Genomic DNA, 23,808 nt, shown 5'->3' with positions numbered 1-23,808 from the left:
ATATATTTGGCTATTTTCTCCGTTTTAGAGTTCTGCGTGTACTTTTCGTGTATCGTTTTCATTTTCTTATGACAAAGGTTTACATCCACATATTGGGATGCTTTGGGGCACAATATACAACAACTTCGACACGACATGATTAACGTGATTCAAACAGGAATTGTCTTAGTGACGACTACCGCCAAAATATATCTGCTGATGACGTCTATGTCTTTCTTTTTGAGGAGTGCACTTAACGTTCATGGCTCTTTTAAAAACTTGCAACCACCTCATTTTACAGAGAGCTGCTGGATTAATATAGACACTCTGTAATATGACGAGGCATAATGACGTCATTTGGGGAAAAAACTCATACCTGACTAAATATAAAACACGCGACAAATCCCCACCGAGACGACACTACCATGATCCGACGATCAGTCCAAACCATCACACCGCTCAGGAACAAGGCCACAGAATTAACTTCTTGATTAAATCAGATTGACTTGTGTGTATTTGATAACACTATACAGTGGTTATCTCCCTTATCGACATCATTAGCTGACGTAGACCAATGAAAGTCATCGTAAATCACTGACATCTCTGTCATCTTTGTCACCAATATGACTCACAAAATTAAGCAGAAGATGGCAAGTATCCCGACCCCGGTGGCTAAATGTCATTGGTTCATGGTAGGACGTCAGGATTTTGTAGAATGTAGAACCTCAGTTTTTCACTGTCTCCAGAAACAAATTCAGTTTGGAATCGGGTGGACAATAGGTGGAAAATTATGTGAACGGATCACTATAACTACAAGATGACACCAGGTGTCCTATCTGGGTATCGTACTACAAAGTAACAGAGAAGCTTCCGTCGTGTCTTGAAGTAATCTATCCTCATCTTGTTGCAGAGATACCAGTTTTGGGTTTTTCTTTGGGCAGCGAAACCAAACTGGGGGCTGATCTGTTGGCCAACTATTCCTTGAAAGTTCGCCCTCAAAAAGTCACTGATATCGGACTCGCCTTCAACATCCTCACGGTTAATGAACTGGTACGAGTGTTAAGACACACACAGCACGTTACTGTTACAGATCATCCACCATGTCAGACACTCATCTGTTAAGACACATGCAACATGTTGCCCTAACAAATCACCGACCATGTCAGACACTCATCTGTTCAGACACACCCAACACATTACCTTTGGTCAGGTAGGTAGTTTCAACCCTGAATTTACGTTAAGAGTGTTTATGCTAATTTACGCATATACGTTATTTTCAGATGTATTTCATGCCAAGAAGTAAGTGGCATAAGAAACCTATGACAGTCCTACCTGTCTCACAGATTAACAAAAACTTCATATATTCCTTGCACAATGAATGTTTGCGTTATTTACATAGACTATGTGGACATGTTTGTCAGTTTTCATTTGTCCCAATATCGTCCTTGCTCTCCATAAACGGGGAGGCCAACTGGCGTTTGTTGGGGACCTAGACCCAAAAGCTGCAAACAGTTTCAAAGAAGCCACCTCATATCTTGACAACTGTTTCGGGTTACGCTGTTAGAATGTTCACCTAAGCTTTCTGTGATTACAACTGATTATGCGTAACCTATTCATGGCCTGCAATGTGTTCTTTGTTAGGAGACCCGGACACAGACGTTTTCAGTGTCAGGCTACTTTACAGCGGTAAGTGTCCTATAGACAGTGTCGGACTACTTTACAGCGGTAAGTGTTCTATAGGCAGTGTCGGGCTACTTTACAGCGGTAAGTGTTCTATAGGCAGTGTCGGGCTACTTTACAGTAGTATGTGTTCTATAGGCAGTGTCGGGCTACTTTACAGCGGTAAGTGTTCTATAGGCAGTGTCGGGCTACTTTACAGCGGTAAGTGTTCTGCATGTTGTCATGTTGCCCTCTCTATATGTTTCGGAAACGCTGCAGTCGTTGAAAGTTGACCTATCGTGCGTTTGAAAAACTACAATCACCTTAAAGCAAGAGAACGCGAGAAGGCCATATTTTAGCAAAATTCCTCGGTGTAGGTATCCCAAGTGTAGTTTAGCCTAATACCGCGAAAGTATTTCATAATTGTGAAAGGAAAGTTTGTATTCAGTACTGTTTAGTACCACGTGTGAAGCGAACCTGTGTTTCGTGAGTAATTACGTCGCGTTAGTATTGACCACCATTGTTACACCTGCAATGTACATGTACAGTGACACAATCGAAATCCATCCATCTGCAACAGATGATATGGTATGACAGCTACACTCTCTCCGTGGATACAGTCTTTATGGATTTTCCCAAACCAGCAGAACAGTCATTTATTTAATGTTCCTCCATTGTTTGCATCACCGTCAGCTAACTGCAACAGTATATTTGAGTTGAGGACGTCACCATATGTAACGGAATAATACAGAGAGAAGCAGACAAATAAGACACAATTCCCCGTGTGCTGGATATTACGTAGGATATTCAGCAACATGGATCCGCTACTCAAGGTTCCAAATCCAATGGCTTTCGATGAAAACCCTTTGACAGTCATCTAAGGCGGTCTAAGCGGTACCTGATTTTTAACAATTACGTTCCCCGCTCTGTGCTCTCTTTGAGCAGGAGCCATTAGTAAGTGTTGCTGGAACAGGCTACCATTTTGTTAGCCCCTTTGCCAATTACTAGCTTTACCTTTGACCTTGGTCTATATAACATGAGAGGCAAAATCGAAAATGAAAAACGTTTGCATGTTACACGTTTGTATGTTACGCGTTTGTATGTTACACGTTTGTATGTTACACTACTGACAGTAATATGTCGTACTTTTACAAGGTGTGGAATGACACCCGCCTGCAGTGGGACACTCAAGCATACGACAACATTACGTTTTTGTTCACCGATGAAACCCAAATATGGCGGCCCCCGCTCGTTGTGATAAATGCGTAAGTTATAAGAACAATATTTTCAAAATATGAACGCAAAGCAAAGAGTAGAGCAATATCTCACTTTAATGAATTATAAGGTACTTCAAATCCATTTCTTACTACAAAATATGTGAACAACAAGTAGCAAAGACTACTAACTTGATGACTATGTAGCACTGACTACTGACGTGATGACTACGCAAGCAGTGAATACTGACGTGATGACTGTGTAGCAGAGACTAATGACGTGATGACTATGTAGCACAAATTAAGGACGTGATGACTATGCAGCAGTGAGTAATTACGTGATGACTATGCAGCAGTGACTAATGACGTGATCACTATGCAGCAGTGAGTAATGGCGTAATGACTATGCAGCCGTGACTAATGACGTGGTGACTATGTAGCAAAACTTAAGGACGTGATGACTATGCAGCAGTGACTAATGACGTGGTGACTATGTAGCAAAACTTAAGGACGTGATGACTATGCAGCAGTGACTAATGACGTGATGACTATGCAGCAGTGACTAATGACGTGATGACTATGCAGCAGTGAATAATTACGTGATCACTATGCAGCAGTGAGTAATTACGTGATGACTATGCAGCAGTGACTAATTACGTGATGACTATGCAGCAGTGACTAATTACGTGATGACTATGCAGCAGTGAGTAATTACGTGATGACTATGCAGCAGTGAGTAATTACGTGATGACTATGCAGCAGTGACTAATTACGTGATCACTATGCAGCAGTGAGTAATTACGTGATGACTATGCAGCAGTGACTAATTACGTGATCACTATGCAGCAGTGACTAATTACGTGATGACTATGCAGCAGTGACTAACTACGTGATGACTATGCAGCAGTGACTAATTACGTGATCACTATGCAGCAGTGAATAATTACGTGATCACTATGCAGCAGTGAGTAATTACGTGATGACTATGCAGCAGTGACTAATTACGTGATGACTATGCAGCAGTGAGTAATTACGTGATGACTATGCAGCAGTGACTAATGACGTGATCACTATGCAGCAGTGAGTAATTACGTGATCACTATGCAGCAGTGAGTAATTACGTGATGACTATGCAGCAGTGACTAATTACGTGATGACTATGCAGCAGTGACTAATGACGTGATGACTATGCAGCAGTGAGTAATTACGTGATGACTATGCAGCAGTGAGTAATTACGTGATGACTATGCAGCAGTGACTAATTACGTGATCACTGTGCAGCAGTGAGTAATTACGTGATGACTATGCAGCAGTGACTAATTACGTGATCACTATGCAGCAGTGACTAATTACGTGATGACTATGCAGCAGTGACTAATTACGTGATGACTATGCAGCAGTGACTAATTACGTGATCACTATGCAGCAGTGACTAACTACGTGATCACTATGCAGCAGTGAGTAATTACGTGATGACTATGCAGCAGTGACTAATTACGTGATGACTATGCAGCAGTGAGTAATTACGTGATGACTATGCAGCAGTGAGTAATTACGTGATGACTATGCAGCAGTGACTAATTAGGTGATGACTATGCAGCAGTGAGTAACTACGTGATGACTATGCAGCAGTGACTAATTACGTGATCACTATGCAGCAGTGAGTAATTACGTGATGACTATGCAGCAGTGACTAATTACGTGATGACTATGCAGCAGTGACTAATTACGTGATCACTATGCAGCAGTGACTAATTACGTGATCACTATGCAGCAGTGACTAATTACGTGATGACTATGCAGCAGTGACTAATTACGTGATGACTATGCAGCAGTGACTAATGACGTGATCACTATGCAGCAGTGACTAATGACGTGATCACTATGCAGCAGTGAGTAATTACGTGATGACTATGCAGCAGTGACTAATTACGTGATCACTATGCAGCAGTGACTAATTACGTGATGACTATGCAGCAGTGACTAATTACGTGATCACTATGCAGCAGTGACTAATTACGTGATCACTATGCAGCAGTGAGTAATTACGTGATCACTATGCAGCAGTGACTAATTACGTGATGACTATGCAGCAGTGAGTAATTACGTGATCACTATGCAGCAGTGACTAATTACGTGATCACTATGCAGCAGTGAGTAATTACGTGATGATTATGCAGCAGTGAGTAATTACGTGATGACTATGCAGCAGTGACTAATTACGTGATGACTATGCAGCAGTGAGTAATTACGTGATGACTATGCAGCAGTGACTAATGACGTGATCACTATGCAGCAGTGAGTAATTACGTGATGACTATGCAGCAGTGACTAATTACGTGATGACTATGCAGCAGTGACTAATTACGTGATGACTATGCAGCAGTGACTAATTACGTGATGACTATGCAGCAGTGACTAATTACGTGATCACTATGCAGCAGTGAGTAATTACGTGATGACTATGCAGCAGTGACTAATTACGTGATGACTATGCAGCAGTGACTAATTACGTGATGACTATGCAGCAGTGAGTAATGGCGTAATGACTATGCAGCCGTGACTAATGACGTGGTGACTATGTAGCAAAACTTAAGGACGTGATGACTATGCAGCAGTGACTAATGGCGTGATGACTATTACATGTAGAGACTAATGACTTGGTAACTATACAGCAGTGACTAATGACGTAATGACTATGCAGCAGTGAGTAATTACGTGATGACTATGCAGCAGTGAGTAATTACGTGATGACTATGCAGCAGTGAGTAATGACTTGATGACTATGCAGCAGTGACTAATGACGTGATGACTATGCAGCAGTGACTAATGACGTGGTGACTATGTAGCAGTGATGAATGACGTGATGACTATGTGGCAAAGACTAGTGATTTGGTGGTTATGTAGCAATGACGAATGACGTGATAACTATGTAGCAATGACGAATGACGTGATAACTATGTAGCAATGACGAATGACGTGATAACTATGTAGGAATGACGAATGACGTGATGACTAGGTAGCAGTGATGAATAACGTGATGGCTATGTAGCAGTGACGATTGACGTGATGACTATGTAGCGATGACCACTGATATGGTGAGTATATATCAATGTGTAAGGACGTTTTGACTGTGTAGCATGGATTGAAAACGTGATGACTATTTATGTTGGAAATAGTGTATTTTGTTCCGAAATATCATTACACTAATGCTTTTAAATATACCGTAGTTTTATTGATCTATGATCACTTTACCTGCATCGTGTATCTGAACTATATTGATATATGATCACTTTACCTGCATCGTGTACCTGAACTATGTTGACATATGATCACTTTACCTGCATCGTGTATCTGAACTATATTGATATATGATCATTTTACCTGCATCGTGCACCTGAACTATATTGGCATATGATCACTTTACCTGCATCGTGTACCTGAACCATATTGACATATGATCACTTTACCTGCATCGTGTATCTGAACTATATTGATATATGATCACTTTACCTGCATGGTGTACGTGAACTATATTGACATATGATCAATTTTCCTGCATAGTGTACCTGAACTATATTGATATATGATCACTTTACCTGCATCGTGTACCCGAACTATATAGATACATGTATATGATCATGTTATTTGCATCGTGTAATGTAGTTAGACTGTATATATTAAGTGTTATTGTTTTGTTTGATTTCGTTTCAGAGTTGACGATTTAGATGTCATCGCTAACGACAACATTCCTTTAAGAATTGACAATAACGGCGGAATTCACTGGAACCCACCCGGAATTTACAAGACTCACTGCGACATTGACATCACCTACTACCCCTTCGACTCTCAGGAATGTTCTATAGTTGTGCAAAGCTGGGGCTACAACATCCGGGAAATGGACCTAAAGAAACATGATGATGGTGTGATCACTTCTCAGTATGAGAGAAATGGGGAGTGGGGCTTAATAGAGGCTTACAGCTTCAGACAGGAAAAAGTCCGTAGGCACAGCTCTGATGCCAACACGTATGCCACTGTTGCCTTCAAATTCCGTCTTCAGCGAAGACCAAGTTATTATGCAATCAACATCATCCTACCCGTGGTGGTTCTTTCCATTCTGTCGGCCCTGGTGTTCGTCCTACCTCCGGACAGTGGGGAGAAGATGGGCTACTCTCTCACCGTGCTTCTCTCCTTTGCTGTCTTCCTGACCCTCATCGCTGACCGCATGCCCACCACCTCCCGCGACACCTCCTACATGGGTAAGACACTGCTTGGTGTAGGAACAGACGACGAAGTGGTTAAAACCCACTTGTATTTGACAAGTAGGAGTGGTAGTAGACGTAGCGGTAGTTGACGGAGTTGCTAGCAGTCGTAGTATAGATGATGTAGTGGTAGTTGACGGAGTTGGTAGCAGTCGTAGTATAGATGATGTAGTGGTAGTTGACGGAGTTGGTAGCAGTCGTAATATAGATGATGTAGTGGTAGTTGACGGAGTTGGTAGCAGTCGTAATATAGATGATGTAGTGGTAGTTGACGGAGTTGGTAGCAGTCGTAGTATAGATGATGTAGTGGTAGTTGACGGAGTTGGTAGCAGTCGTAGTATAGATGATGTAGTGGTAGTTGACGGAGTTGGTAGCAGTCGTAGTATAGATGATGTAGTGGTAGTTGACGGAGTTGGTAGCAGTCGTAATATAGATGATGTAGTGGTAGTTGACGGAGTTGGTAGCAGTCGTAGTACAGATGATGTAGTGGTAGTTGACGGAGTTGGTAGCAGTCGTAGTATAGATGATGTAGTGGTAGTTGACGGAGTTGGTAGCAGTCGTAATATAGATGATGTAGCTGTAGGTGACGGAGTTGGTAGCAGTCGTAGTATAGATGATGTAGTGGTAGTTGACGGAGTTGGTAGCAGTCGTAATATAGATGATGTAGTGGTAGTTGACGGAGTTGGTAGCAGTCGTAATGTAGATGATGTAGTGGTAGTTGACGGAGTTGGTAGCAGTCGTAATATAGATGATGTAGTGGTAGTTGACGGAGTTGGTAGCAGTCGTAGTATAGATGATGTAGCTGTAGGTGACGGAGTTGGTAGCAGTCGTAGTATAGATGAAGTAGTGGTAGTTGCCGGAGTTGGTAGCAGTCGTAATATAGATGATGTACCTGTAGGTGACGGAGTTGGTAGCAGTCGTAGTATAGATGATGTAGTGGTAGTTGACGGAGTTGGTAGCAGTCGTAATATAGATGATGTAGTGGTAGTTGACAGAGTTGGTAGCAGTCGTAGTATAGATGATGTAGTGGTAGTTGACGGAGTTGGTAGCAGTCGTAATATAGATGATGTAGTGGTAGTTGACGGAGTTGGTAGCAGTCGTAATATAGATGATGTAGTGGTAGTTGACGGAGTTGGTAGCAGTCGTAGTATAGATGATGTAGTGGTAGTTGACAAAGTTGGTAGCAGTCGTAGTATAGATGATGTAGTGGTAGTTGACGGAGTTGGTAGCAGTCGTAGTATAGATGATGTAGTGGTAGTTGACGGAGTTGGTAGCAGTCGTAGTATAGATGATGTAGTGGTAGTTGACGGAGTTGGTAGCAGTCGTAATATAGATGATGTAGTGGTAGTTGACGGAGTTGGTAGCAGTCGTAATATAGATGATGTAGTGGTAGTTGACGGAGTTGGTAGCAGTCGTAGTATAGATGATGTAGTGGTAGTTGACGGAGTTGGTAGCAGTCGTAGTATAGATGATGTAGTGGTAGTTGACGGAGTTGGTAGCAGTCGTAGTATAGATGATGTAGTGGTAGTTGACGGAGTTGATAGCAGTCGTAGTGTAGATGATGTAGTGGTAGTTGACAGAGTTGGTAGCAGTCGTAGTATAGATGATGCAGTGGTAGTTGACGGAGTTGGTAGCAGTCGTAGTATAGATGATGCAGTGGTAGTTGACGGAGTTGGTAGCAGTCGTAGTATAGATGATGTAGTGGTAGTTGACGGAGTTGGTAGCAGTCGTAGTATAGATGATGTAGTGGTAGTTGACGGAGTTGGTAGCAGTGGTAATACAGATGATGTAGTGGTAGTTGACGGAGTTGGTAGCAGTCGTAGTATAGATAATGTAGTGGTAGTTGACGGAGTTGGTAGCAGTCGTAATGTAGATGATGTAGTGGTAGTTGACGGAGTTGGTAGCAGTCGTAGTATAGATAATGTAGTGGTAGTTGACGGAGTTGGTAGCAGTCGTAATATAGATGATGTAGCTGTAGGTGACGGAGTTGGTGGCAGTCGTAGTATAGATGATGTAGTGGTAGTTGACGGAGTTGGTAGCAGTCGTAATATAGATGATGTAGCTGTAGGTGACGGAGTTGGTAGCAGTCGTAGTATAGATGATGTAGTGGTAGTTGACGGAGTTGGTAGCAGTCGTAGTATAGATGATGTAGTGGTAGTTGACGGAGTTGGTAGCAGTCGTAATATAGACGATGTAGATGTAGTTGACGGAGTTGGTAGCAGTCGTAATATAGATGATGTAGCTGTAGGTGACGGAGTTGGTAGCAGTCGTAGTATAGATGATGTAGTGGTAGTTCACGGAGTTGGTAGCAGTCGTAATGTAGATGATGTAGTGGTAGGTGACGGAGTTGGTAGGAGTCGTAGTATAGATGATGTAGTGGTATGTGACGGAGTTGGTAGCAGTCGTAGTATAGATGATGTAGCTGTAGATGACGGAGTTGGTAGCAGTCGTAGTATAGATGATGTAGTGGTAGTTGACGGAGTTGGTAGCAGTCGTAATATAGATGATGTAGTGGTAGTTGACGTAGTTGGTAGCAGTCGTAATATAGATCATGTAGCTGTAGGTGACGGAGTTGGTAGCAGTCGTAATATAGATGATGTAGTGGTAGTTGACGGAGTTGGTAGCAGTCGTAATGTAGATGATGTAGTGGTAGTTGACAGAGTTGGTAGCAGTCGTAATGTAGATGATGTAGTGATAGTTGACGGAGTTGGTAGCAGTCGTAGTACAGATGATGTAGTGGTAGTTGACGGAGTTGGTAGCAGTCGTAATATACATGATGTAGTGGTATGTGACGGAGTTGGTAGCAGTCGTAGTACAGATGATGTAGTGATAGGTGACGGAGTTGGTAGGAGTCGTAGTATAGATGATGTAGTGGTATGTGACGGAGTTGGTAGCAGTCGTAGTATAGATGATGTAGCTGTAGGTGACGGAGTTGGTAGCAGTCGTAAAATAGATGATGTAGTGGTAGTTCACGGAGTTGGTAGCAGTCGCAGTACAGATGATGTAGTGGTAGTTGACGGAGTTGGTGGCAGTCGTAATATAGATGATGTAGTGGTAGTTGACGGAGTTGGTAGCAGTCGTAATATAGATGATGTAGTGGTAGTTGACGGAGTTGGTAGCAGTCGTAATGTAGATGATGTAGTGGTAGTTGACGGAGTTGGTAGCAGTCGTACTATAGATGATGTAGTGGTAGTTGACGGAGTTGGTAGCAGTCGTAGAATAGATGATGTAGCTGTAGGTGACGGAGTTGGTAGCAGTCGTAGTATAGATGATGTAGTGGTAGTTGACGGAGTTGGTAGCAGTCGTAATATAGATGATGTAGCTGTAGGTGACGGAGTTGGTAGCAGTCGTGGTATAGATGATGTAGTGGTAGTTGACGGAGTTGGTAGCAGTCGTAATATAGATGATGTAGTGGTAGTTGACAGAGTTGGTAGCAGTGGTAATACAGATGATGTAGTGGTAGTTGACGGAGTTGGTAGCAGTCGTAGTATAGATAATGTAGTGGTAGTTGACGGAGTTGGTAGCAGTCGTAATGTAGATGATGTAGTGGTAGTTGACGGAGTTGGTAGCAGTCGTAGTATAGATAATGTAGTGGTAGTTGACGGAGTTGGTAGCAGTCGTAATATAGATGATGTAGCTGTAGGTGACGGAGTTGGTGGCAGTCGTAGTATAGATGATGTAGTGGCAGTTGACGGAGTTGCTAGCAGTCGTAATATAGATGATGTAGCTGTAGGTGACGGAGTTGGTAGCAGTCGTAATATAGATGATGTAGTGGTAGTTGACGGAGTTGGTAGCAGTCGTAATGTAGATGATGTAGTGGTAGTTGACAGAGTTGGTAGCAGTCGTAATATAGATGATGTAGTGGTAGTTGACGGAGTTGGTAGCAGTCGTAATATAGATGATGTAGCTGTAGGTGACGGAGTTGGTAGCAGTCGTAATATAGATGATGTAGTGGTAGTTCACGGAGTTGGTAGCAGTCGTAGTACAGATGATGTAGTGGTAGTTGACGGAGTTGGTAGCAGTCGTAATATAGATGATGTAGTGGTAGTTGACGGAGTTGGTAGCAGTCGTAATACAGATGATGTAGTGGTAGTTGACGGAGTTGGTAGCAGTCGTAATGTAGATGATGTAGTGGTAGTTGACGGAGTTGGTAGCAGTCGTAGTATAGATGATGTAGTGGTAGTTGACGGAGTTGGTAGCAGTCGTAATATAGATGATGTAGCTGTAGGTGACGGAGTTGGTGGCAGTCGTAGTATAGATGATGTAGTGGTAGTTGACGGAGTTGGTAGCAGTCGTAATATAGATGATGTAGCTGTAGGTGACGGAGTTGGTAGCAGTCGTAGTATAGATGATGTAGTGGTAGTTGACGGAGTTGGTAGCAGTCGTAATATAGATGATGTAGTGGTAGTTGACAGAGTTGGTAGCAGTGGTAATACAGATGATGTAGTGGTAGTTGACGGAGTTGGTAGCAGTCGTAATGTAGATGATGTAGTGGTAGTTGACGGAGTTGGTAGCAGTCGTAGTATAGATAATGTAGTGGTAGTTGACGGAGTTGGTAGCAGTCGTAGTATAGATGATGTAGCTGTAGGTGACGGAGTTGGTAGCAGTCGTAGTATAGATGATGTAGTGGTAGTTGACGGAGTTGGTAGCAGTCGTAATATAGATGATGTAGCTGTAGGTCACGGAGTTGGTAGCAGTCGTAATATAGATGATGTAGTGGTAGTTGACGGAGTTGGTAGCAGTCGTAATATACATGATGTAGCTGTAGGTGACGGAGTTGGTAGCAGTCGTAATATAGATGATGTAGCTGTAGGTGACGGAGTTGGTAGCAGTCGTAGTATAGATGATGTAGTGGTAGTTGACGGAGTTTGTAGCAGTCGTAATGTAGATGATCTAGTGGTAGGTGACGGAGTTGGTAGGAGTCGTAGTATAGATGATGTAGTGGTAGTTGACGGAGTTGGTAGCAGTCGTAGTATAGATGATGTAGCTGTAGATGACGGAGTTGGTAGCAGTCGTAGTATAGATGATGTAGTGGTAGTTGACGGAGTTGGTAGCAGTCGTAGTATAGATGATGTAGTGGTAGTTGACGGAGTTGGTAGCAGTCGTAATATAGATGATGTAGTGGTAGTTGACGGAGTTGGTAGCAGTCGTAGTATAGATAATGTAGTGGTAGTTGACGGAGTTGGTAGCAGTCGTAGTATAGATGATGTAGCTGTAGGTGACGGAGTTGGTAGCAGTCGTAGTATAGATGATGTAGTGGTAGTTGACGGAGTTGGTAGCAGTCGTAATATAGATGATGTAGCTGTAGGTCACGGAGTTGGTAGCAGTCGTAATATAGATGATGTAGTGGTAGTTGACGGAGTTGGTAGCAGTCGTAATATACATGATGTAGCTGTAGGTGACGGAGTTGGTAGCAGTCGTAATATAGATGATGTAGCTGTAGGTGACGGAGTTGGTAGCAGTCGTAGTATAGATGATGTAGTGGTAGTTGACGGAGTTTGTAGCAGTCGTAATGTAGATGATCTAGTGGTAGGTGACGGAGTTGGTAGGAGTCGTAGTATAGATGATGTAGTGGTAGTTGACGGAGTTGGTAGCAGTCGTAGTATAGATGATGTAGCTGTAGATGACGGAGTTGGTAGCAGTCGTAGTATAGATGATGTAGTAGTAGTTGACGGAGTTGGTAGCAGTCGTAGTATAGATGATGTAGTGGTAGTTGACGGAGTTGGTAGCAGTCGTAGTATAGATGATGTAGTGGTAGTTGACGGAGTTGGTAGCAGTCGTAATATAGATGATGTAGTGATAGTTGACGGAGTTGGTAGCAGTCGTAATATAGACGATGTAGTGGTAGTTGACGGAGTTGGTAGCAGTCGTAATATAGATGATGTAGCTGTAGGTGACGGAGTTGGTAGCAGTCGTAGTATAGATGATGTAGTGGTAGTTGACGGAGTTTGTAGCAGTCGTAATGTAGATGATGTAGTGGTAGGTGACGGAGTTGGTAGGAGTCGTAGTATAGATGATGTAGTGGTAGTTGACGGAGTTGGTAGCAGTCGTAGTATAGATGATGTAGCTGTAGATGACGGAGTTGGTAGCAGTCGTAGTATAGATGATGTAGTGGTAGTTGACGGAGTTGGTAGCAGTCGTAGTATACATGATGTAGTGGTAGTTGACGGAGTTGGTAGCAGTCGTAATGTAGATGATGTAGTGGTAGTTGACGGAGTTGGTAGCAGTCGTAGTATAGATGATGTAGTGGTAGTTGACGGAGTTGGTAGCAGTCGTAGAATAGATGATGTAGCTGTAGGTGACGGAGTTGGTAGCAGTCGTAGTATAGATGATGTAGTGGTAGTTGACGGAGTTGGTAGCAGTCGTAGTATAGATGATGTAGTGGTAGTTGACGGAGTTGGTAGCAGTCGTAGAATAGATGATGTAGCTGTAGGTGACGGAGTTGGTAGCAGTCGTAGTATAGATGATGTAGTGGTAGTTGACGGAGTTGGTAGCAGTCGTAATATATATGATGTAGTGGTAGTTGACAGAGTTGGTAGCAGTGGTAATACAGATGATGTAGTGGTAGTTGACGGAGTTGGTAGCAGTCGTAATGTAGATGATGTAGTGGTAGTTGACGGAGTTGGTAGCAGTCGTAGTATAGATAATGTAGTGGTAGTTGACGGAGTTGGTAGCAGTCGTAGTATAGATGATGTAGCTGTAGGTGACGGAGTTGGTAGCAGTCGTAGTATAGATGATGTAGTGGTAGTTGACGGAGTTGGTAGCAGTCGTAATATAGATGATGTAGCTGTAGGTCACGGAGTTGGTAGCAGTCGTAATATAGATGATGTAGTGGTAGTTGACGGAGTTGGTAGCAGTCGTAATATACATGATGTAGCTGTAGGTGACGGAGTTGGTAGCAGTCGTAATATAGATGATGTAGTGGTAGTTGACGGAGTTTGTAGCAGTCGTAGTGTAGATGATGTAGTGGTAGGTGACGGAGTTGGTAGGAGTCGTAGTATAGATGATGTAGTGGTAGTTGACGGAGTTGGTAGCAGTCGTAGTATAGATGATGTAGCTGTAGATGACGGAGTTGGTAGCAGTCGTAGTATAGATGATGTAGTGGTAGTTGACGGAGTTGGTAGCAGTCGTAGTATAGATGATGTAGTGGTAGTTGACGGAGTTGGTAGCAGTCGTAGTATAGATGATGTAGTGGTGGTTGACGGAGTTGGTAGCAGTCGTAATATAGATGATGTAGTGATAGTTGACGGAGTTGGTAGCAGTCGTAATATAGACGATGTAGTGGTAGTTGACGGAGTTGGTAGCAGTCGTAATATAGATGATGTAGCTGTAGGTGACGGAGTTGGTAGCAGTCGTAGTATAGATGATGTAGTGGTAGTTGACGGAGTTTGTAGCAGTCGTAATGTAGATGATGTAGTGGTAGTTGACGGAGGTGGTAGGAGTCGTAGTATAGATGATGTAGTGGTAGTTGACGGAGTTGGTAGCAGTCGTAGTATAGATGATGTAGCTGTAGATGACGGAGTTGGTAGCAGTCGTAGTATAGATGATGTAGTGGTAGTTGACGGAGTTGGTAGCAGTCGTAATATATATGATGTAGTGGTAGTTGACGGAGTTGGTAGCAGTCGTAGTATAGATGATGTAGTGGTAGTTGACAGAGTTGGTAGCAGTCGTAATATAGATGATGTAGTGGTAGTTGACGGAGTTGGTAGCAGTCGTAATATAGATGATGTAATGGTAGTTGACGGAGTTGGTAGCAGTCGTAATATAGATGATGTAGCTGTAGGTGACGGAGTTGGTAGCAGTCGTAATATAGATGATGTAGAGGTAGTTCACGGAGTTGGTAGCAGTCGTAGTACACATGATGTAGTGGTAGTTGACGGAGTTGGTAGCAGTCGTAATATAGATGATGTAGTGGTAGTTGACGGAGTTGGTAGCAGTCGTAATATATATGATGTAGTGGTAGTTGACGGAGTTGGTAGCAGTCGTAATGTAGATGATGTAGTGGTAGTTGACGGAGTTGGTAGCAGTCGTAGTATAGATGATGTAGTGGTAGTTGACGGAGTTGGTAGCAGTCGTAGTATAGATGATGTAGCTGTAGGTGACGGAGTTGGTAGCAGTCGTAGTATAGATGATGTAGTGGTAGTTGACGGAGTTGGTAGCAGTCGTAATATAGATGATGTAGCTGTAGGTGACGGAGTTGGTAGCAGTCGTAGTATAGATGATGTAGTGGTAGTTGACGGAGTTTGTAGCAGTCGTAATGTAGATGATCTAGTGGTAGGTGACGGAGTTGGTAGGAGTCGTAGTATAGATGATGTAGTGGTAGTTGACGGAGTTGGTAGCAGTCGTAGTATAGATGATGTAGCTGTAGATGACGGAGTTGGTAGCAGTCGTAGTATAGATGATGTAGTGGTAGTTGACGGAGTTGGTAGCAGTCGTAATATAGATGATGTAGTGGTAGTTGACGGAGTTGGTAGCAGTCGTAGTATAGATGATGTAGTGGTAGTTGACGGAGTTTGTAGCAGTCGTAATGTAGATGATCTAGTGGTAGGTGACGGAGTTGGTAGGAGTCGTAGTATAGATGATGTAGTGGTAGTTGACGGAGTTGGTAGCAGTCGTAGTATAGATGATTTAGCTGTAGATGACGGAGTTGGTAGCAGTCGTAGTATAGATGATGTAGTGGTAGTTGACGGAGTTGGTAGCAGTCGTAGTATAGATGATGTAGTGGTAGTTGACGGAGTTGGTAGCAGTCGTAGTATAGATGATGTAGCTGTAGGTGACGGAGTTGGTAGCAGTCGTAGTATAGATGATGTAGTGGTAGTTGACGGAGTTGGTAGCAGTCGTAATATAGATGATGTAGCTGTAGGTGACGGAGTTGGTAGCAGTCGTAGTATAGATGATGTAGTGGTAGTTGACGGAGTTGGTAGCAGTCGTAATATAGATGATGTAGTGATAGTTGACGGAGTTGGTAGCAGTCGTAATATAGACGATGTAGTGGTAGTTGACGGAGTTGGTAGCAGTCGTAATATAGATGATGTAGCTGTAGGTGACGGAGTTGGTAGCAGTCGTAGTATAGATGATGTAGTGGTAGTTGACGGAGTTTGTAGCAGTCGTAATGTAGATGATGTAGTGGTAGGTGACGGAGTTGGTAGGAGTCGTAGTATAGATGATGTAGTGGTAGTTGACGGAGTTGGTAGCAGTCGTAGTATAGATGATGTAGTGGTAGTTGACGGAGTTGGTAGCAGTCGTAGTATAGATGATGTAGTGGTAGTTGACGGAGTTGGTAGCAGTCGTAATGTAGATGATGTAGTGGTAGTTGACGGAGTTGGTAGCAGTCGTAGTATAGATGATGTAGTGGTAGTTGACGGAGTTGGTAGCAGTCGTAGAATAGATGATGTAGCTGTAGGTGACGGAGTTGGTAGCAGTCGTAGTATAGATGATGTAGTGGTAGGTGACGGAGTTGGTAGCAGTCGTAGTATAGATGATGTAGTGGTAGTTGACGGAGTTGGTAGCAGTCGTAGAATAGATGATGTAGCTGTAGGTGACGGAGTTGGTAGCAGTCGTAGTATAGATGATGTAGTGGTAGTTGACGGAGTTGGTAGCAGTCGTAATATATATGATGTAGTGGTAGTTGACAGAGTTGGTAGCAGTGGTAATACAGATGATGTAGTGGTAGTTGACGGAGTTGGTAGCAGTCGTAATGTAGATGATGTAGTGGTAGTTGACGGAGTTGGTAGCAGTCGTAGTATAGATAATGTAGTGGTAGTTGACGGAGTTGGTAGCAGTCGTAGTATAGATGATGTAGCTGTAGGTGACGGAGTTGGTAGCAGTCGTAGTATAGATGATGTAGTGGTAGTTGACGGAGTTGGTAGCAGTCGTAATATAGATGATGTAGCTGTAGGTCACGGAGTTGGTAGCAGTCGTAATATAGATGATGTAGTGGTAGTTGACGGAGTTGGTAGCAGTCGTAATATACATGATGTAGCTGTAGGTGACGGAGTTGGTAGCAGTCGTAATATAGATGATGTAGTGGTAGTTGACGGAGTTTGTAGCAGTCGTAGTGTAGATGATGTAGTGGTAGGTGACGGAGTTGGTAGGAGTCGTAGTATAGATGATGTAGTGGTAGTTGACGGAGTTGGTAGCAGTCGTAGTATAGATGATGTAGCTGTAGATGACGGAGTTGGTAGCAGTCGTAGTATAGATGATGTAGTGGTAGTTGACGGAGTTGGTAGCAGTCGTAGTATAGATGATGTAGTGGTAGTTGACGGAGTTGGTAGCAGTCGTAGTATAGATGATGTAGTGGTGGTTGACGGAGTTGGTAGCAGTCGTAATATAGATGATGTAGTGATAGTTGACGGAGTTGGTAGCAGTCGTAATATAGACGATGTAGTGGTAGTTGACGGAGTTGGTAGCAGTCGTAATATAGATGATGTAGCTGTAGGTGACGGAGTTGGTAGCAGTCGTAGTATAGATGATGTAGTGGTAGTTGACGGAGTTTGTAGCAGTCGTAATATAGATGATGTAGCTGTAGGTGACGGAGTTGGTAGCAGTCGTAGTATAGATGATGTAGCTGTAGATGACGGAGTTGGTAGCAGTCGTAGTATAGATGATGTAGTGGTAGTTGACGGAGTTGGTAGCAGTCGTAATATAGATGATGTAGTGGTAGTTGACGGAGTTGGTAGCAGTCGTAGTATAGATGATGTAGTGGTAGTTGACAGAGTTGGTAGCAGTCGTAATATAGATGATGTAGTGGTAGTTGACGGAGTTGGTAGCAGTCGTAATATAGATGATGTAATGGTAGTTGACGGAGTTGGTAGCAGTCGTAATATAGATGATGTAGCTGTAGGTGACGGAGTTGGTAGCAGTCGTAATATAGATGATGTAGTGGTAGTTCACGGAGTTGGTAGCAGTCGTAGTACACATGATGTAGTGGTAGTTGACGGAGTTGGTAGCAGTCGTAATATAGATGATGTAGTGGTAGTTGACGGAGTTGGTAGCAGTCGTAATATAGATGATGTAGTGGTAGTTGACGGAGTTGGTAGCAGTCGTAATGTAGATGATGTAGTGGTAGTTGACGGAGTTGGTAGCAGTCGTAGTATAGATGATGTAGTGGTAGTTGACGGAGTTGGTAGCAGTCGTAGTATAGATGATGTAGCTGTAGGTGACGGAGTTGGTAGCAGTCGTAGTATAGATGATGTAGTGGTAGTTGACGGAGTTGGTAGCAGTCGTAATATAGATGATGTAGCTGTAGGTGACGGAGTTGGTAGCAGTCGTAGTATAGATGATGTAGCTGTAGGTGACGGAGTTGGTAGCAGTCGTAGTATAGATGATGTAGTGGTAGTTGACGGAGTTGGTAGCAGTCGTAATATAGATGATGTAGCTGTAGGTCACGGAGTTGGTAGCAGTCGTAATATAGATGATGTAGCTGTAGGTGACGGAGTTGGTAGCAGTCGTAGTATAGATGATGTAGTGGTAGTTGACGGAGTTTATAGCAGTCGTAATGTAGATGATGTAGTGGTAGGTGACGGAGTTGGTAGGAGTCGTAGTATAGATGATGTAGTGGTAGTTGACGGAGTTGGTAGCAGTCGTAGTATAGATGATGTAGCTGTAGATGACGGAGTTGGTAGCAGTCGTTGTATAGATGATGTAGTGGTAGTTGACGGAGTTGGTAGCAGTCGTAGTATAGATGATGTAGTGGTAGTTGACGGAGTTGGTAGCAGTCGTAGTATAGATGATGTAGTGGTAGTTGACGGAGTTGGTAGCAGTCGTAATATAGATGATGTAGTGGTAGTTGACGGAGTTGGTAGCAGTCGTAGAATAGATGATGTAGCTGTAGGTGACGGAGTTGGTAGCAGTCGTAGTATAGATGATGTAGTGGTAGTTGACGGAGTTGGTAGCAGTCGTAACATAGATGATGTAGCTGTAGGTGACGGAGTTGGTAGCAGTCGTAGTATAGATGATGTAGTGGTAGTTGACGGAGTTGGTAGCAGTCGTAATATAGATGATGTAGTGGTAGTTGACAGAGTTGGTAGCAGTGGTAATACAGATGATGTAGTGGTTGTTGACGGAGTTGGTAGCAGTCGTAATGTAGATGATGTAGTGGTAGTTGACGGAGTTGGTAGCAGTCGTAGTATAGATAATGTAGTGGTAGTTGACGGAGTTGGTAGCAGTCGTAGCATAGATGATGTAGCTGTAGGTGACGGAGTTGGTAGCAGTCGTAGTATAGATGATGTAGTGGTAGTTGACGGAGTTGGTAGCAGTCGTAATATAGATGATGTAGCTGTAGGTCACGGAGTTGGTAGCAGTCGTAATATAGATGATGTAGTGGTAGTTGACGGAGTTGGTAGCAGTCGTAATATACATGATGTAGCTGTAGGTGACGGAGTTGGTAGCAGTCGTAATATAGATGATGTAGCTGTAGGTGACGGAGTTGGTAGCAGTCGTAGTATAGATGATGTAGTGGTAGTTGACGGAGTTGGTAGCAGTCGTAATATAGATGATGTAGTGGTAGTTGACGGAGTTGGTAGCAGTCGTAGTATAGATGATGTAGTGGTAGTTGACGGAGTTGGTAGCAGTCGTAGTATAGATGATGTAGTGGTAGTTGACGGAGTTGGTAGCAGTCGTAATATAGATGATGTAGCTGTAGGTCACGGAGTTGGTAGCAGTCGTAATATAGATGATGTAGTGGTAGTTGACGGAGTTGGTAGCAGTCGTAATATAGATGATGTAGCTGTAGGTGACGGAGTTGGTAGCAGTCGTAGTATAGATGATGTAGTGGTAGTTGACGGAGTTGGTAGCAGTCGTAATATAGATGATGTAGTGGTAGTTGACGGAGTTGGTAGCAGTCGTAGTATAGATGATGTAGTGGTAGTTGACGGAGTTGGTAGCAGTCGTAGTATAGATGATGTAGTGGTAGTTGACGGAGTTGGTAGCAGTCGTAATATAGATGATGTAGCTGTAGGTCACGGAGTTGGTAGCAGTCGTAATATAGATGATGTAGTGGTAGTTGACGGAGTTGGTAGCAGTCGTAATATAGATGATGTAGCTGTAGGTGACGGAGTTGGTAGCAGTCGTAGTATAGATGATGTAGTGGTAGTTGACGGAGTTGGTAGCAGTCGTAATATAGATGATGTAGTGGTAGTTGACGGAGTTGGTAGCAGTCGTAGTATAGATGATGTAGTGGTAGTTGACGGAGTTGGTAGCAGTCGTAGTATAGATGATGTAGCTGTAGGTGACAGAGTTGGTAGCAGTCGTAGTATAGATGATGTAGTGGTAGTTGACGGAGTTGGTAGCAGTCGTAATATAGATGATGTAGCTGTAGGTCACGGAGTTGGTAGCAGTCGTAATATAGATGATGTAGCTGTAGGTGACGGAGTTGGTAGCAGTCGTAATATAGATGATGTAGTGGTAGTTGACGGAGTTGGTAGCAGTCGTAATGTAGATGATGTAGTGGTAGGTGACGGAGTTGGTAGGAGTCGTAGTATAGATGATGTAGTGGTAGGTGACGGAGTTGGTAGCAGTCGTAGTATAGATGATGTAGCTGTAGGTGACGGAGTTGGTAGCAGTCGTAGTATAGATGATGTAGTGGTAGTTGACGGAGTTGGTAGCAGTCGTAGTATAGATGATGTAGTGGTAGTTGACGGAGTTGGTAGCAGTCGTAGTATAGATGATGTAGTGGTAGTTGACGGAGTTGGTAGCAGTCGTAATATAGATGATGTAGTGGTAGTTGACGTAGTTGGTAGCAGTCGTAATATAGATGATGTAGCTGTAGGTGACGGAGTTGGTAGCAGTCGTAGTATAGATGATGTAGTGGTAGTTGACGGAGTTGGTAGCAGTCGTAGTATAGATGATGTAGTGGTAGTTGACAGAGTTGGTAGCAGTCGTAGTATAGATGATGTAGTTGTAGTTGACGGAGTTGGTGGCAGTCGTAATATAGATGATGTAGTGGTAGTTGACGGAGTTGGTAGCAGTCGTAATATAGATGATGTAGCTTTAGGTGACGGAGTTGGTAGCAGTCGTAATATAGATGATGCAGTGGTATTTGACGGAGTTGGTAGCAGTCGTAGTACAGATGATGTAGTGGTAGTTGACGGAGTTGGTAGCAGTCGTAGTATAGATGATGTAGTGGTAGTTGACGGAGTTGGTAGCAGTCGTAATATAGATGATGTAGTGGTAGTTGACGGAGTTGGTAGCAGTGGTGATACAGATGATGTAGTGGTAGTTGACGGAGTTGGTAGCAGTCGCAGTATAGATAATGTAGTGGTAGTTGACGGAGTTGGTAGCAGTCGTAATGTAGATGATGTAGTGGTAGTTGACGGAGTTGGTAGCAGTCGTAGTATAGATAATGTAGTGGTAGTTGACGGAGTTGGTAGCAGTCGTAGTATAGATGGTGTAGCTGTAGGTGACGGAGTTGGTGGCAGTCGTAGTATAGATGATGTAGTGGTAGTTGACGGAGTTGGTAGCAGTCGTAATATAGATAATGCAGCTGTAGGTCACGGAGTTGGTAGCAGTCGTAATATAGATGATGTAGTGGTAGTTGACGGAGTTGGTAGCAGTCGTAATATAGATGATGTAGCTGTAGGTGACGGAGTTGGTAGCAGTCGTAGTATAGATGATGTAGTGGTAGTTGACGGAGTTGGTAGCAGTCGTAATGTAGATGATGTAGTGGTAGTTGACGGAGTTGGTAGCAGTCGTAGTATAGATGATGTAGCTGTAGATGACGGAGTTGGTAGCAGTCGTAGTATAGATGATGTAGTGGTAGTTGACGGAGTTGGTAGCAGTCGTAGTATAGATGATGTAGTGGTAGCTGACGGAGTTGGTAGCAGTCGTAGTATAGATGATGTAGTGGTAGTTGACGGAGTTGGTGGCAGTCGTAGTATAGATGATGTAGTGGTAGTTGACGGAGTGATAGTTGACATGGTGATAGTTGACGTGGTGGTGGTAGTTGACGTGGTGGTAGTTGTGGTGGTAGTTGACGTGTGGTGGTTGTTGAAAGTAGAGGCAGTTAATGTTGTGGTCGTTGTCGTGGTGGTAGTTGTCGTGGTGGTAGTTGACGTGTGGTGGTAGTTGACGTTGACGTGTTTTGGTCGTTGACGTGATGATAGTTGTTGTAGTGGTAGCTGACGTGGTGGTAGTTGACGTGTGGTTGTAGTTGACGTGGTGGTAGTTGGCGTGGTGGTAGTTGACGTGTGGTGGTAGTTGAAAGTACAGGTAGTTGACGTGTGGTGGTAGTTGACGTGGTGGTAGTTGACGTGGTGGTAGTTGTCGTGATGGTAGTTGGCGTGTCGTGGTGATTAACGTGTGGTGGCGGTTGACGAGTGGTGGTAGTCGACGTGGTGGTAGTCGACGTGGTGGTGATTAACGTAGTGGTGGCACAATTCCTCTTATATGTGCAGGTACGGTCTTGAGATGAGAACACATTGCTGCTGAATAAACTATCGTTTTTTCCGTATTTAGTCAGAGAAATTTGAAAATGAGATTCCCTCGATTTTGAGTGGATACATTTTGTTAGCTCTATTTTACCTGTGTGCCGTGAACAGCAGCAAAATTGTTGGTGCGGCTTAAAGCAACATTTACTCACGTTATGTGTGTCTTTGGTAGTCAACATGTGGAGCCATATCAAGCCGTGATGTCCCTGTGTCATATTTCAGCTGTGTATCTGGCTGTCATCCTCTGTCTCGGGGCCCTGTCTGTTGTACTCACCATCGTCGTCTTGGAACTCGACTCCAGGGATGGGGAGGTCCCACCGTGGCTAGAAAAGACAACCAGAGATGTGGTCAGGCCCTTGATCTGTGTCCGGAGCTTCGACCGGAAGTCGAGGTCTGTGTCAGTGAGCAGCAACGACACTGTGGCGGATCCCAAATTCAAGGACGTTCAGAACACCCAAGACACAGTCCACCGGAGTGATCCGAGTGATGCCGATGAAATGACGACTTCACCGTCCACCGGCTCCAGTGCCGCGATGACGTGGCAGGATGTTGGCAGGGCCTTCGACGCGCTTTTCTTTCGGCTGTACTTTGGTACTGTAGCCACCTTCACCATCGTGTTCCTAGTGGTACTGACCTCGACAATGACCGGTAGCAAGACAGAGCTTTAGTATCTCAGCAACCATCCATCGTAGTCAAGTCTTCACTCTGTAGTATACCTTTGGCCACTGGTAAGGAAAATATGTAATGGTGGTAAGCCAGATGTGTTTCCCATTTGGTCGAAGGCACACTGTAGACTTGAGATATCAAACACAGAATTAAAGAAGATGTATGGATTGAGCCTGAGGGTGGGGCAGGACAGTCAGGGTGAGAACAGGTTCAAGCGAAGTTACAACCTACATGCCTCGAATTTGTGTGTGGAACCTACTACCGAATATTTAGTAAATATTTTGTCCCCATCTTACCCAGGGCTACATAAGTCAGCGATCTTCGAAAGGTCATGATCAAGATTTAACGTATATTCTTTGCTAATTATGAACGCAGTTGTTCCATCCTTCCATACCGAGTCTCCCTCGCATTTAGGTTGAGATGAAAGAATTCCGTAATGCCCAAGGTGTCATTAGAAATAAGATATCGTCATACATGAAGACCGCTGACCACAGATACCACAAAAGTACAAAACAAATCGAATTATTATTATGTTAAAATCCTACATTTTACATATTCAGCTGTTACTAAGTGTAAATAAATGTATGTGAGCAACTATATGTT

At 43.5% G+C, this 23,808-nt stretch overlaps 1 protein-coding gene across 1 annotated transcript; it reads left to right on the top strand.

Annotated features, from left to right (window-relative positions):
- Positions 1 to 602: 602 nt before the first annotated feature.
- On the top strand, positions 603 to 23,223 carry LOC137297778 (acetylcholine receptor subunit beta-like). The gene is made up of 6 exons (XM_067829721.1): positions 603 to 633; positions 890 to 1,029; positions 1,621 to 1,665; positions 2,794 to 2,903; positions 6,567 to 7,111; positions 22,762 to 23,223. The coding sequence occupies exons 1-6, from the start codon at positions 603 to 605 to the stop codon at positions 23,205 to 23,207; spliced, it is 1,317 nt and encodes a 438-aa protein (XP_067685822.1). The 3' UTR covers positions 23,208 to 23,223.
- Positions 23,224 to 23,808: the final 585 nt, after the last annotated feature.

This window comes from Haliotis asinina, chromosome 10 (assembly GCF_037392515.1).
Source record: "Haliotis asinina isolate JCU_RB_2024 chromosome 10, JCU_Hal_asi_v2, whole genome shotgun sequence".
NCBI classification, from domain to species: domain Eukaryota; kingdom Metazoa; phylum Mollusca; class Gastropoda; order Lepetellida; family Haliotidae; genus Haliotis; species Haliotis asinina.
This window is presented reverse-complemented; position numbering and strand designations above follow the sequence as displayed.